Raw genomic sequence first — 14,167 nt, forward strand, 5'->3', positions numbered from 1 at the left:
TAAATAAAAGACCATAAATAGTTGATTTTTTTTATTTAACTCCTTGTTAGAAGTCAATCGAGACACCTGTAACAAAAACAAAGCAATTTTTTGTGTTATTTATATTAAAACTATTTTTTTTTAAAGAAAATTAATCAAGTATGTTGTACAGAACAAGAGATCAGATTTTTTTCAGAAAAGGAAGAATATTTTTACACATTACAAGAAAAATCGTTAATAATAAGAATCTGTAAGCTTATTCATAAATTAATTTGTTTCTAAACAATGTTAGCCTAATGGTTAAGCATACACGGTTCAAACCCCGGCTTTGCATATGGGAGACAAAAATAATCTAAGAATCAGATGTACACATCTCGTGATTCTTATATGATTTTTCTGTTAATTTTTTTAAGAGAAATACAAAATCTTATTCTTTAATTTAATTTTAATATATGATCCATACTCGGTTGGGTATTACAAGATTTAATAGACAGTAGATTTAGTTGTCTTTTTGACATATACAAAAAAATTGGTTCAAATAGGGTATTTGAAAATTTAAAATAATTTATGTCTCTATGGAACCTATTCAAATTGTTTTTAATTCTGTTATGTATGGGGTTTAAAATTCTAATTAATATTTTTAATTTCTAGAACAGGCCACACCTTTTTTTTTGGCAAGATTGCGTCACAATAATATACTTTTAATTTTTTTACAGATTACTGACTTGGTAATTTCACTTATAAACTAATATTTCAGCCAATTAACTTAATTGCCTATAAAATATTATACTTACTTGCTTCGGTCTTTCTTCTCATTGCCTCTGTTTTTTCTAACATAAAGACAACTTCTTGGAAATTCTTAACAGCCGTTCTCATATTGGCTTGATGTTGTGCATTTTCTTTTGAGCTGTCATCAAGCAATGTATTGATTGTTGGAATATCATTTAATTTCATATTTTTAGCATTTTCAGGCTTAAACACTATTGATACCTAGAATTATTAATAACACAGTATTATCAAGACCTAATTAAATCAGATATAAATGTGTCTACTTTCTAATAGGTTCTCCTTAAGAGAATATAGAGAAATGACATTTTTCGTGATATCGAATAAATGTTACATAAATGGATGGAAAAATTGATCAGCGCTCCGCAGGCATATTTGGAACTATAAAGTACACACAAACAAGTAGTTCATTAAATATATATAATACACAATGGTTAACATATTTAATATATTTATGTTAGTACGATTTCAGTTTTTGACACACTGAACATATAGATTTTCGATCAATTCAATATGATAGTGTTGCATATGTTTAGTACCAAATATGCCCATAGAGCATTGTACAAGTTTTCAATATAAAAATTTAGTCTATTGTACTTGCTCATTAAGGCTACGTGACAATCTTTACTTAAATGCAATTACCTTTCCTGTTTTAGGATGAATACTAAAGGGTGACTTAAGTAAATGATTAAATCCTTTTGTAACATGCGCATCAAGTCTCGGGTAGCAGTATTGAATCTTCAATTCTTCTACCAAGTACTTAATTTTCCTCATGGCATTTGGATTCTAAAAAAATATTTCTAATTATCTTTAGAGTTGAGAATAACCTTGAATACTACTGAAAATCAAAGTTATTTTATTTGGTTTTTAATAAATATTTGAAACACTTAATTACAAACATGTAGGGGTCATTAGTATTGAAATGATTATGATATTAATTTAGGAAAAAGGTTTTTTTTTCTAGAATTTCAGCCATTAGTAACAAACAAAGATTTTCCTTACTTGTTTACAGTATTGGTTATAAATAGACACAAACGTCTCCCATCTTTCTAATGATGAAGGTGGCATCTTTTCTAAGGTCTCATGTGTTTGATTCCTTAATGCCTCATCTGGTACTATTTTTAAAAAGCTATTTAGTCTGTCTGTGGTAGAAAGGAACTCTTGCTCTTCTATTATAGAGTTAAAATATTTGTCAATTATACCAATGGCTCTCCTGAAATTGAAAATGAAATATGACCTAACCTGTCAGCTTCTTAGCAACATTTGCTTGTCTTTTAAAAATTAAATGTTTAATAAGATGCAACATAAAATAGACTTATTTTTATATATGGTATAAAAGACTGATCAACTTATCAAAAATAAATCAAATATTCCTGATTATAATAGAATTTATATGCAACTAAGTTGATTCAAGTTTACCCTAGAACAGGTATTCTTGGTATATTTTTTTTTGCTTTTGAATTTATGAATGGCTGACAGTGTTTCAGTAAAATAATATTTTGTTGTGTAACTGTGTTGTACATAACTTTAAGTCATTTCCTTCACGTCATTTAAAATAGATACTTTCCTATAAGAATCGAAAAAATACTAAAGAATCAGATTTAAAAATACATGAATTATTAGACATACTCAATAGACTTCTCAGGAAATATACACATAAAGAAAATCTGTTTCATTGCAGTTTACAAACTGAATTCTTATAAAAGAATACCTTATACTAGAATGAAGATTATCATTTCCTAAATGAACTTTCTTATACTGGTTTTCTCCCCCAAATATAAGGCACATGTAATCGGCGAGTGCAGTTCTTCCAGGACTATCAAGGACCCTTGCCTCGTGATCAGATACCCAACAATGGATACCACGTCTACCGGAGAATACCCACAGTATATTATGAAATCCAAAATCTTCTGCAAGAAACATTAAAAAACCAGAAACCTGCTTTAGTTTTAATACAAACAAAAATAGCTACAATATTTTTTTAATTTGATGTGAAGATATCAGTTAAAGATAGTTTAGAATCAACACAGTTTTTTACCAATGTAACTTAAAGAATATAATCAAACAAATATTGCATGAACTATGTCCAAATTTTCATTAACAAAGGACTGATTATATTTAGTCATTTAAAAATATTTTGTACTACCCAAACTTTAAATAAAGATATAAGAGTAATAAACACTTAAATTGTTATTTTAATTACTGTAGTGACTCAAATAAACAAAAATTTTATTACCTTTTAATGCAGTGTTAATTATTTCACAAGCTACCACCATAAACTTCCAACACTTGTCACAAACCTTAGCCTCCTGGCAACATGTTCTAATTTCATCATAATCAGTAAGATCAATATCAAATACTAGTTCTCTAGCTAACACCACAGCATCATGTCTTCCAATAGATGGTCTAAAAATATAACATGAACATGTTCAAGAATTATCTTCAAAATAAAGTTATTGTGTTATAATATTGTTTTCCAGGCTTTAGTAAGTAACACACAGTTACAATACAAGAACAATATTTAATAAAACACTTATTTATAGTTTTCAAATATTACTGTTTTATACAATAAAGGTTACTTACTTAGTGTTATAGACTGGTCCAATGTCCAGTTTATAAGGACATTTCTTTTGAAATAATAAATGTAATTCTTTTTGATTATTTATAGATAAGTAACGAAGGTATACTTCGTCAGCAAGTGTGAATGATAATTCTCGGTTTCCAAGAGGTTGAGGATAATTTCCGCATGTCAACCATCTACAAAATAAGCTCTGAGGAAAGAGCCTTGAGTAGTATATAGGTAGCATATCAGATAAAAGGCTTTCATCGTATTGTTTGGTCTGAAAAAAATCAATAAATACAGTAATAGTTCTAAACATAAACCCTTTCAAATACACCCTATCAAAAACTATGTACTTACCATTGTCGTTTTAACTGATATCTAAAGGATTAATTAATTTTTTTAAATACTTGCAAAAGTTTGTATTTTTTAATTACTTTAGGACTTCCGAGTAATTTAATAATTCGAATTTTAAATGAGATAAATGTAAATTTCAATAAGAAATATTTTGTTACACTAAAGCCTTTTAAATTAGAATTTGAGCTATAATTATTTTGGTTAATGACTGGTCACTGATGCAGGGTGCTTAATTTAGTATTTACGCGGGTTTTTTTTCAGTGTCAGTTTTGCATTCATGTCAATTGTCAATTGTATTTTTTACTATTTTTTTTTTTTTTCCCTTTGGCTCTAACACTGTTTGTGCATTAGCCAGCGTCAAGTATGGGATTTTTATAATTCGTTGTTTTAATTATTTACAGTTTATGCATAATGAAAAAACTAAGGAAACCAATCGCGACATAACATGAATAATTGAAAGCGCATAAATTTACAAAAAATCAGAATAATTAATAATGGAAAAAAATCAAAATTATAGTTTAATGTTATTATTTACAATAAACATACTTATAATACTATATACAAGGGGATTTAAATCTCGAAGAAGTAAATAAATATTGGTAGGAAGGGGAACGGACAGAGAAACTAAAGAAGTATATAAGGAAGAATGGTCATACTTAGGACAAGAAAAGAAAACATGATTCAAGTCAGAATAGCTCTCGCCACACTCACAGGCGGTACTAGTTACGATACCGAGTTTGTGCAAATGAACTGGAAGGCTGTTATGTCCCAGACGCATACGGATTATAGTAGAAGTGGCAGTTTTACCAAGCGACAATTTGGCAAACCACGGCTTCCTGGGAACGGAAGACTATTTTTTTACTATTTATTTGGGAAATGACAAACCAGAATAGAGCCGTTTTTTTTTTTTAATAATTTTATGGCCAGGTAGAAGAGCCGAAAAGTTTATGTATAGATTATAAATACTTATATTAAAAAAAAAAATTACATGGTTAATTATCAAGAATCATAATTATATCAATTAATAATATTTTTACGATTAATCTAAGAATATGTACAATGTTACTGTCGCAATAGTAAAAAAAGGAATCCAAATATCAAAATAAATATGGTAATCGTCAAATACCAACCAAATGATGAGGGTAGTTTTAAATTTCAATAAATAAACTGTCAATTATAAAAAGATAACACTTTGTGAATCAAGAAGTTGTACTTTAGAAATCTGATGAAAGTTTGGGATTAAAATAAAATTAGAAATATGGAGATAAATAGTAACAATGCTTTCTTAATAGCAGTTAAAGTCTCTTTTGGTAAGTTAATGTCGCTATACTATTATTTTAGAAATTGGATTTTGTTATTATTTTTTGCAAGCATACAAAATTAAACAACATATTATATCCACATATTTACGTTAAAATTGTATTATGCTGAATAATTAATTTGCTTTGTTCGTGTTTTCAGATACTTCGCAATCATGTTTTTGCTTCAATAATCTCAGCAATAGATTCAAAGAGGAATTGCATAAATTCATAGTATATTTGTTAAAAAAACCATTGTTCACAACAATGTGTTTATCCATTATAACTGGTGTTGTAACAGCCACTGTATTTTCTTCATTGCTAATATTTTCAATATCGTTAATTTTTGTGGCCCTTATTTTATTAATACAAGGTGAGTATGTATAGTCATCATCTATTGACAAATTATACCATGTACATTGTAACATAAATTTGTATTTGAATAAATTATTTTTTCCAGGTTTCACGATTTTTTTAATTATCAGCATTGGTGTCCACATATTTTTGTTTTTCGTTATAGCTACAATCTTTATTTTAGGTTTAAAAAAAATGTTTAGGGAATTAAGAATTATTTAGAATTCTACCCATTATACATTTACTAGGTATATAATGTTACTTGAAGATATGATATATTACTTGGAACAATTAGTATTTTAGCGTTTTGATTGATAATCATCCAATTAATTTAAATTATTATTTATTGTGAGTTACTGGACGATTTATTGCTCCTGATAGTTATTATTTTAAGGAATAATGGATAAAAAGAGATATAAACATAACCAGTTTACATTTAAATTTTATAGGACTAATTTTGTATAATGGCTGAACGGCATCTATTTACCTTCGAAGGATTTTAATTAAGATTATGTATTTAATTTCTTTTATTAAAGACAGGAAATCAATTAAATTACGAAGACTAATTATTATTACACATAGACAATCATTGCAATTTTTAGTTTGACATCCCACAGTTATGTTAACTGTCATTTGTCTGTCTTCACCAATTGGCAACAAAGGTCTACTGTCTTTCTTCTGCTAAAAACGATTTTCGGAGATAAATCATTGAAAATTCTGAGAAACTTAATTTGTGCTTAATTTTGTGAAGTGAGTGTCTCTACTGGATTTTATTATTATAATAATAATTAACTATTATTGATGCTTACACTTTATTAACGTGTATTTTGCACAAAAATTGATCAATCCTAATCTTTACTATGCTTTGGTTCGAATTTTTATACTGAGAGCCTATATGAAGATTGTTGATATAAAAATGAATGTAAGTTTTTGTTTTCCTTATTTGTATTTAATCAGTTGGCTAATTTAACATATTACAATATATGCATACCATTTTTCATTGAAATCTGTACTATATGCTATCTACTATATCCACGATTTTGAAATTTGTTTTCTAAAGGTCATACTACTACATATACTTGGTATAAATATTAATGTTGTTGTTGTTTATTATTAGTATAGTTGTATATTGTTTAATGTCTGTTACAGAATATTATTTTATGGCACATCCATTGGCCCTCCAAAAAGTAACATTGTGAGTATACTTTTTTTTAAATTTATTATTGTGTGCAAACATGTGTTCTTAAACTTGAAGAACTTTAAATCAAATGTTTGTAATCATGATTAATTTATTTCAAATATTATGTATTTGAATAATATTTATTAACACAATTTGTAATTATGTAATTAATAAATAAAACATGTTGTCAATATTTTAATACTTATTGGTAATAAATTAAAATATATGTAAATATGTATCTCATAAGTTTCCATTTCACCTAACTATTGTACTCCGCTGTGCCATTGATATTTATTGTTTTAAATTTGGTATTTAGTTAATATTGGCATAGAATTTATATAAAAGTACTATGTACTACATTACTCTGGCATTTCTTAAGTTATGTAATATCTTACACAATGTATACTGTTGCTTTGTTGAATGGGATTTAAGCATTATTAACAAGGGCACAAATCTTTTGCTGTAACTTCAACTTATTAAGATTAAATTTATTGATTGGAATTACAAAGCAATGCCTTGAAATTACAGTTGTTACCGAGTTTTTCACTACAGCATCCTTACAAAAATTGACATTTTGTATTCCTTATTTAAAAACATAATGATGTAAAATTTATAAATTATAATTTAATTTTGACTTCATAAAAGAAGCAAAATCTTTCAAATTACATTCTGTTGTAAGTAGTAGTGTTGTAGTAATTAGTTTCAATAAGTTATGCCATCTAGATATATCCTTATTTTCAATTTAAGTCAAGGTTAGGGAGTTTACACCCGTTAAACATTTGACCTAATTAAATTGATTTGTGTATCAGGGCACTTCGTCAAGCTGGCGGCCCTCCAGGATGCGTCTCGCGCGCCCTCGCTAGCTCCGCGCTCAACACGACACGTCGCTACAATAACTGGTGAGTTTTTTTATATCTATAGATCCAAGTCAAATCATTAATATTAGTTGGTTATGTAAAATTACAAGATTCTTACTTTTCCTATCAATTTGAAGTTTACAAGCAGTACCTAACTGCATTCATTACTTTGTGTGAAGTAATTTTAAAGTAGTTACTGAGATGAGTGAAAGTTACTATTCAGGATATAGTGCGAGCTGTACTTGTCTGTTATGTTTTATTATTGAATAATTTAGACCAATATAACAAAGCTACGATTCGTGAGTCCGGTTTGCCTTGAATGAATTTACCGATTTTCACGCAACGCGGCATACAGAAACGAGTATGATTCATCATTCATGTTTATTATAGAATTGTAAAATGTGCTTTATGATTTCACTTGCTAAGGCCCCATCGCGGTTATCTAAGGTGAATGACCGTATTTATGAAACCCGCAAATGTTGCGTATTGAAGTAACTTATAATGCATATATTCTTAACATTTTAAAGGACCCTTTCGTATTATAGCAGTTATTTCAATTATATTTGATTATCCTATTTGTCACACGCAATTGGCGACCTGACGCAAACGCGCGTACCATGAGTCACATGTTCACGTCCAATTAGGTATGAGTTGCCATCAACTCCATAACCTGCCAAGCAATACCGTTAAAATACTGCTATCACACGTAAGAAAAGTCTCCTCGAGGTCCCAGGACAGACGGATATTTATAATAAACTTATTCCAAACGGGGCACAGTTTAACATAAACCTTACATTTTGTTAATTCTTATCAAAAATTACCATAAAACGGAAGGTAATTCTTATTCGACGATCGAGGAATTTTAAAGTTTGCATTATTTATTCTATTGAGAATTACTAAGAGGGTTGGGTTTATGAATGGGGTAAGGAGTTAGTGGATTGGCATTGGCATTATGCCAAAGATATTTTGGGCGGGCGGGCTGCGCGCACGCATCCCCAGTAGGCAGGCAGTATCAAGGACGCGATTCCGCTAACGGCGGTCTTTCGGGTCTTACACTTATATTGTGTGTGTTTTTTGATAAAATAAACTAAGAATGCAAAACAGTTTATATTTTGTCTATGAAATCTTGTACATGCAACTCACATGATGCACAAATAAAATGTTATGTAACTGATTATTTTGTTTGCATCTTGTAGGCGCTGTAAAGTAAAACTGTTTTGTTATCATTATATAAAAACAATTTTCAATTCAATTCAATCTAATTTAAAATAAGCCCCAAAAATAGTTTCGTTAATTGAGGTGGACAGGCGGTATCAAATATCTCTAAGAAAATGCTTTGATAGATTTTAAAATTAGCTTTCTTTTAAATTTCCAGACATGCTATGCGATCAAAGTATAGGTGGCGAATGGCTTATATAAATACTAAATATAAAATAATCCATATAAAGTTCACTTACTATGTAATTGGTATCTACGTATTCTGTTTTGTACATTACAGGAAGTATTCAATCACGAATACCTTAATACTTCTAAATCGGTAAGCGATTAAAAAGTAGAGCGGTATAAGTCGAATGTAGAGATATGACCATAAACTAGATGCACAGAGGGTATTACATACATTTGTTGAATAATGTTTTAAAGTCGCTTCTACATTACCTAACAATGTAGGCGATGCCAAATATTGACGACATCCTTATTTTTATTAGCGTTGTGAATGAGTTCGCAAAGTCGACGACCGTACTAACGTGTGTACTGCGGCCTCGTACTAGTTCTAAATTATTTTTCTTTAAAGTAGGATATCCGATATTGTGTATATTTGTATTAAAATATTGCATTTTATTCCAAATTGTATATTAACTATTATTTCAAACAAAATAAAGAACTAATTAACTAACTATTTAGGAAAAATGTTATTTTAGATTAGAGTAAATTTTTCTTACCCAAAGACTTAGTAACGGCAAAGTAGTTTTGCATATTGATATCATGAATTTTGTGTATTATCGGCGTTGCTGACGTTCGCCTCATTATCAGATTACACACATGATTGAGGGATAAGAGAACCCGCAGCGTCTCGGTGTACGTACACAAATTCGGTTACAAATTTAAAGTGTTCAATGCTAGGGAAAAATAGTGTTAAGTGTTGAAATTATGAGTGAAGATTCTGCCCGGGCGCGTTTGCGGAATCGCAACGTTTTATGTGAAAAACGCCAAGAGTTACTTTTCGCATGGTGTAATGGTAAGTTTGAATATGAAAATATTCAAAGAGTTGTTATAATAGCTGATAACCGAAATTATCTGGGACAGAGAATGCAAACATCTGTAGGTAATTTGGAACACAAAAGGAAGCTAATTATACGAATAGTGCGATGTATACTTTCTTAAAATCTCATTTTACATATAATACATATATTGATTATATGTTTCTTAAAGTTGATACGTTGTCCGATAAAAAAGTATTGAACAACCTGGTTATCTTATTGACTGAAAATAAAACACTCCCCCATACGATTGGATAGCGCTCCTCATTTAAAAGTCTTCTGCGCAAAAACTTGGTTGCCTGAAAGAGATCGCTTGATCGAGCCCTCCTTTTCATTTAATTATGTCTATTGTATATTTCTACAACGAAGTGTTAATGTATAAACACATCTTAAACATATCCTGTCCTGCTTAGTTCTGGACTTGACGATTGTATTTTATGTATTTTCGTATTTTTTTTGTATTGCATTTTCGAATTGAAATTCATGAAGCGTAAGATCAGCCATTTTTTTTGTTTATTATATTTTAATTAGATACTTATAATTGTAATTATTATATTATTTAATTTGGTTATGCTGCTCTTGAACTTTTGGTATTTATATATTTGTGTTATTTTCTTACTAGGGTTGCCTGGAGCTTGTAAGCAATAGAACCGCCCGCGTCCCTAATAATTTATGTTAATTTTTTATTTGTAATGTAATAAAGTTTTAATAAATAATAAAAATGTATATAATAAATTGCGTGGTGAGTTTTTTATACAACACGAATAGTAATTATTTATTTCTAAGATTCGAATCTTGTGATTTGAATTTCCGTTTTGGTAATATCATTACTAAATTGTATTGTTTAAATTGATAGTGGCGCTTCTACCACCTTTTATGGGTGTATTAATAATTTCAATATTTATGTAGGTAGCCTTGTGCCTGACACGTGTGTTTTTAAGACGTTCCGGTTTCCAAACAGTTTTCCCTGACCGAACGACACACTTTCGCACAAAAACAAATGAGTTTTTTGTAAGTCGAATCTTAAACCCCAAAGAAAGTCCGCACATTCGAATTTCGAACTCATGACCACCGGGTTTGAGACACGCACGCTTGCCGCCTTAGGCCAATACTTCTAAGACATTATTATTATAATAATTTTAATTTAAAAAATAATGTATACACTTATGATTTAAGAGTGATAGTAGTAAACAAACGGTAGATTTTATTCATCAACTCGCGTTACTGTCCGTTCTAACTGCAAAGGCTGTCTTAATAATTAGCAATATGCATAGAAGCACTTTCTCCCGCGGTTATCGTGTCGTTAATACGTTGTTCTTATTATTCTCGCGTCTATGGTTTTTGCCCGCATATTTGACATCAGAAGAACTAATCTAACTGTAGAGAAAATTCTAAATAATCAGGGAAATGTAAATATGTACACATTTCTAGTAGGAGTCTGAAGACTATTCATACAACTAAATCACGTGTATCACAAGCAGACCCCACATACGTAGCCTAAGTTGCACACCATCACACACACAAACACAACACAGACGAATTAGGACATATGTAGTATGTATTTAATCATTTTTATTGATTTTATAAAATTTTATAAAATATTATAAAATTTTATAAAATTTTAATGATAGGTTTTATAAAGGAATCACTAGAAACTTATTAACGAAACAATAAGTAAATTTTCATAACATAATGTGAAATTGAAATTAAAATTCCAAATAATTTTAGTAAAATTGTTTCTATATTAATTTTGTTTCTATATCAATTAATTATCTCAAGTCTCCAGTATATCCAGCTGATTGTGGGCTTCACGTTGGGAAAGATTTAAGACTTAAAGCTAGGTATCATAGAGTATTTCCAAAAACGTGTTTGATTTCGGGTGTATGTATGCACTATCGACTTTGAATGTTACTTTAGCTCGTTCTTTACTAGTAAGTACATGTACGAACTTTCTCTAAGGCAATGCGAAGTTGCATAGTTTTGCATATATTTCACAGAAACATTTGACGGGGTCGAAACTAATTGAATATTATTTATTAAAATGACCATACTCACTGTAAAATGTGAAACGTCGAGTCAGTTTTAAATGTATTTTAAACAAATCCCTGGGTTAAAATACATTTAAAACTGACTTACTGTCTTTCGATCTTCTATTTAGTCTTCTTGGTATTACTTTGCCAAAGCATTACTAGACTTTCCATTTACACTTTACACTTAGCATTTCCGGACCAATTTGACTTAGGGTATTTCAAGAAAAGAACGTACTAATTCTTAAAAGGACAACAACGTACTCGCGAGCCTTCTGGCTTTGAGAGTATCCATAGCTGCGGTATCACTTAACATCACATGAGCCTTCTGCCCTTTTGCCCCCTGTTCTATTAAAAAAATGTAAACTTGTCAAAGCATTGCAAACTTTACTTACAAAGATGCTTTTCAAAGACTTTAAAGTCATGGTAGAGGCTATTTAATGGTTAAAGTGCATCCTGTTTTTTTAATAATTCACACCAATCTGCGAGCACGATTTCATACCGACTTGTTTCGATAACAATCTATACTCACACGGTTTGTATATGCAAAGTATAAGATCAATCTACTGTAATTATAAGTATGTGTAAGATAGACTACCTATAATATCTACACCATGTACTAGTTTCATTCTCATTCTTCATAAGCTACAATATCGTATTAATATTTTAAATTTTAAAAAAGCCAGTATTCGATATGTCTCACTTGTAAGCAAATTAAGAAATATAATTAATATGTTTAAAAGTTAGACTTTTAAAAAAATGTATGTACATTTAATGTACATAAATAAATAATGCCAGAAATCGAGAAGTGTGGAAGTCCTTAGATTAGGCCTATGTCTAAGGACAGGCTGTATAATGAAATCAACCGGCTTGCCGATTAATGATTAGTATTTATTTTTATTTTTAGAGATAATTTTTTACTATTTCACACTTTTATGTACCTAATATGTTAATACAGCAATAAAGGCTGTTGTTATTATTATTATATATTGTTATAAATAAGGATTAAAAAAAAAAGAATTTTATGAATCAGTATTATCATATTGTGAGGATTTTAAATACGAAAGTGCTTAAGTTCAAAATATAATTAATAAAGTACCAAAGAGCAATTAAATAGTTTCTTGCTTGTTGTCTTGAAAATAAATAGAAAATTAAATTTTTCTGCGTAGGTTTCATCATTTTATTTTTCTTACGTCTGTCGGAGATCGCTTGTTAAGTGGTGGTCCATTACTCTCCTATTTATCTAAGTTTTCTTAGCGTTTTATATTATTGCGCAATGCAAAAACGAAATGTGTTATTTTTGTACTCTGCGTTTTATATAGCCCAACGTCATAAAATAGTATATATACAGTAATAAGTAGTGTGGGGGCGAATGTTTTGTAAAGCTTATAAAATGCGACATCATTGCTTATCAATTGATTTGGCATTGAATATAGAAATAAAGGGTTACACTTTATTTTCACATATTATCTTCCAGCAAAACATTTTTTTAATTGATATTATTTCTAAGTATATTGCAAAACAACGTTTACAGGGTCGACTATTTATTTATATACGTGATTTAAAAGCATACAACAAATGAAAAGCATTCTAAATTCAAATTATAATACTTACGAAAATTAATACGAGACAGTGATTCATAGAATAGGTTCATTCATATTAAGAGTACATCCAGCCACGCCGAGAGGTATCGATTTTGTCTGCTCTAACTACTGTAAACGATGTGCCATGTACGTTGGTTACTGCATTGCGCTCAAGTTCACTTCTCTAGTCACGACATTCAAACCCGTAGCTTTCTACATTATCTATCGAATTTCCCTTTTACGAGAAAGTACAATAGTTACATTCGTCCTTCGCCTTTGATACGTTTCACAGATAAAAATAATCGTGTATCGACATTTGCAAGGCCACAAGTAGATACGTCCCAAAATTTAGGTACTGAATCGATTTTTTTATAGATAATTATATCACATATATATTGGATACGGAATGGGACAGAAAGAACTAAATTAGGAGATTATGAGAAGTGGGATAGACAGAACTTAATTAGGAGAATACGGGAAATGGGACAGACAGAACTAAAGTAGGAGATTATGAGAAGTGGGATAGACAGAACTTAATTAGGAGAATACGGGAAATGGGACAGACAGAACTAAAGTAGGAGATTATGAGAAGTGGGACAGACAGAACTGAAAAAGGAGATTATCGGCAATGGGACAGGAATAACTAAAGTAGGTTATGGGGAATGGGACAGAGAGAAGTGTTGGTAGTTGATTTTTTTAACCGGCAGGTTCAGTGTAAATAAAGTTTAGCAAAAACCTTCGCAAGTTCAGTAAAAATTAAATCACGTTATCTATGTATTAGTTTTGTATAAAATAATAGAATACATTTTTTGTTCCCAGACCTGTCCAGCGAGGAGGTGCCAGAAGTTGAGATTGTTAGCCTCCTTCAAGAACACATACCAAAGTACCGCTTGAGAGCGGATAGCCTCACCCAGTTTGGAGGTATGTA

At 29.9% G+C, this 14,167-nt stretch overlaps 2 protein-coding genes and 1 long non-coding RNA gene across 4 annotated transcripts in view; 2 read left to right on the forward strand and 1 right to left on the reverse strand.

Annotated features, from left to right (window-relative positions):
- Positions 1–16: 16 nt before the first annotated feature.
- On the reverse strand, positions 17–3,911 carry LOC110994594 (DNA primase small subunit). Its single transcript, XM_022261338.2, has 8 exons — positions 3,686–3,911; positions 3,349–3,605; positions 3,002–3,171; positions 2,477–2,675; positions 1,768–1,978; positions 1,408–1,551; positions 774–969; positions 17–66 (listed from the first exon to the last, which is right to left on the reverse strand). The coding sequence occupies exons 1-8, from the start codon at positions 3,686–3,688 to the stop codon at positions 47–49; spliced, it is 1,200 nt and encodes a 399-aa protein (XP_022117030.2). The 5' UTR covers positions 3,689–3,911; the 3' UTR covers positions 17–46.
- A 946-nt stretch (positions 3,912–4,857) lies between these two features.
- On the forward strand, positions 4,858–5,823 carry LOC110994635. The gene is made up of 3 exons (XR_006750324.1): positions 4,858–4,992; positions 5,144–5,353; positions 5,441–5,823. It is a non-coding gene; the product is annotated as an uncharacterized LOC110994635 (long non-coding RNA).
- A 1,505-nt stretch (positions 5,824–7,328) lies between these two features.
- The window catches only part of LOC110996627 (trafficking kinesin-binding protein milt), a 41,951-nt gene continuing 35,112 nt past the window's right edge, over positions 7,329–14,167 (forward strand). The window contains exons 1-2 of one of the 2 annotated variants that reach the window (XM_045628797.1): positions 7,329–7,413; positions 14,059–14,160. Coding sequence is in view for 1 of the 2 variants with exons in the window: in XM_045628792.1 (XP_045484748.1) it covers positions 9,520–9,607; positions 14,059–14,160 (190 nt within the window). In the remaining variant the exon portion in view is untranslated. Of the gene's footprint in view, positions 7,414–9,412; positions 9,608–14,058; positions 14,161–14,167 lie in introns of those variants that run through there. The other variant, XM_045628792.1, reaches the window with a different exon arrangement.

This window comes from Pieris rapae, chromosome 7 (assembly GCF_905147795.1).
Source record: "Pieris rapae chromosome 7, ilPieRapa1.1, whole genome shotgun sequence".
Lineage (NCBI taxonomy): Eukaryota > Metazoa > Arthropoda > Insecta > Lepidoptera > Pieridae > Pieris > Pieris rapae.

Bases quoted from the DNA above. Each gene is read 5' to 3' on its own strand.
- LOC110994594 (XM_022261338.2), bottom strand. The intron at 3,172-3,348 runs GTAAGTAACCTT...TTATATTTTTAG, and splicing joins GGACCAGTCTATAACACTAA to ACCATCTATTGGAAGACATG. The intron at 2,676-3,001 runs GTAATAAAATTT...TGTTTCTTGCAG, and splicing joins AATTAACACTGCATTAAAAG to AAGATTTTGGATTTCATAAT.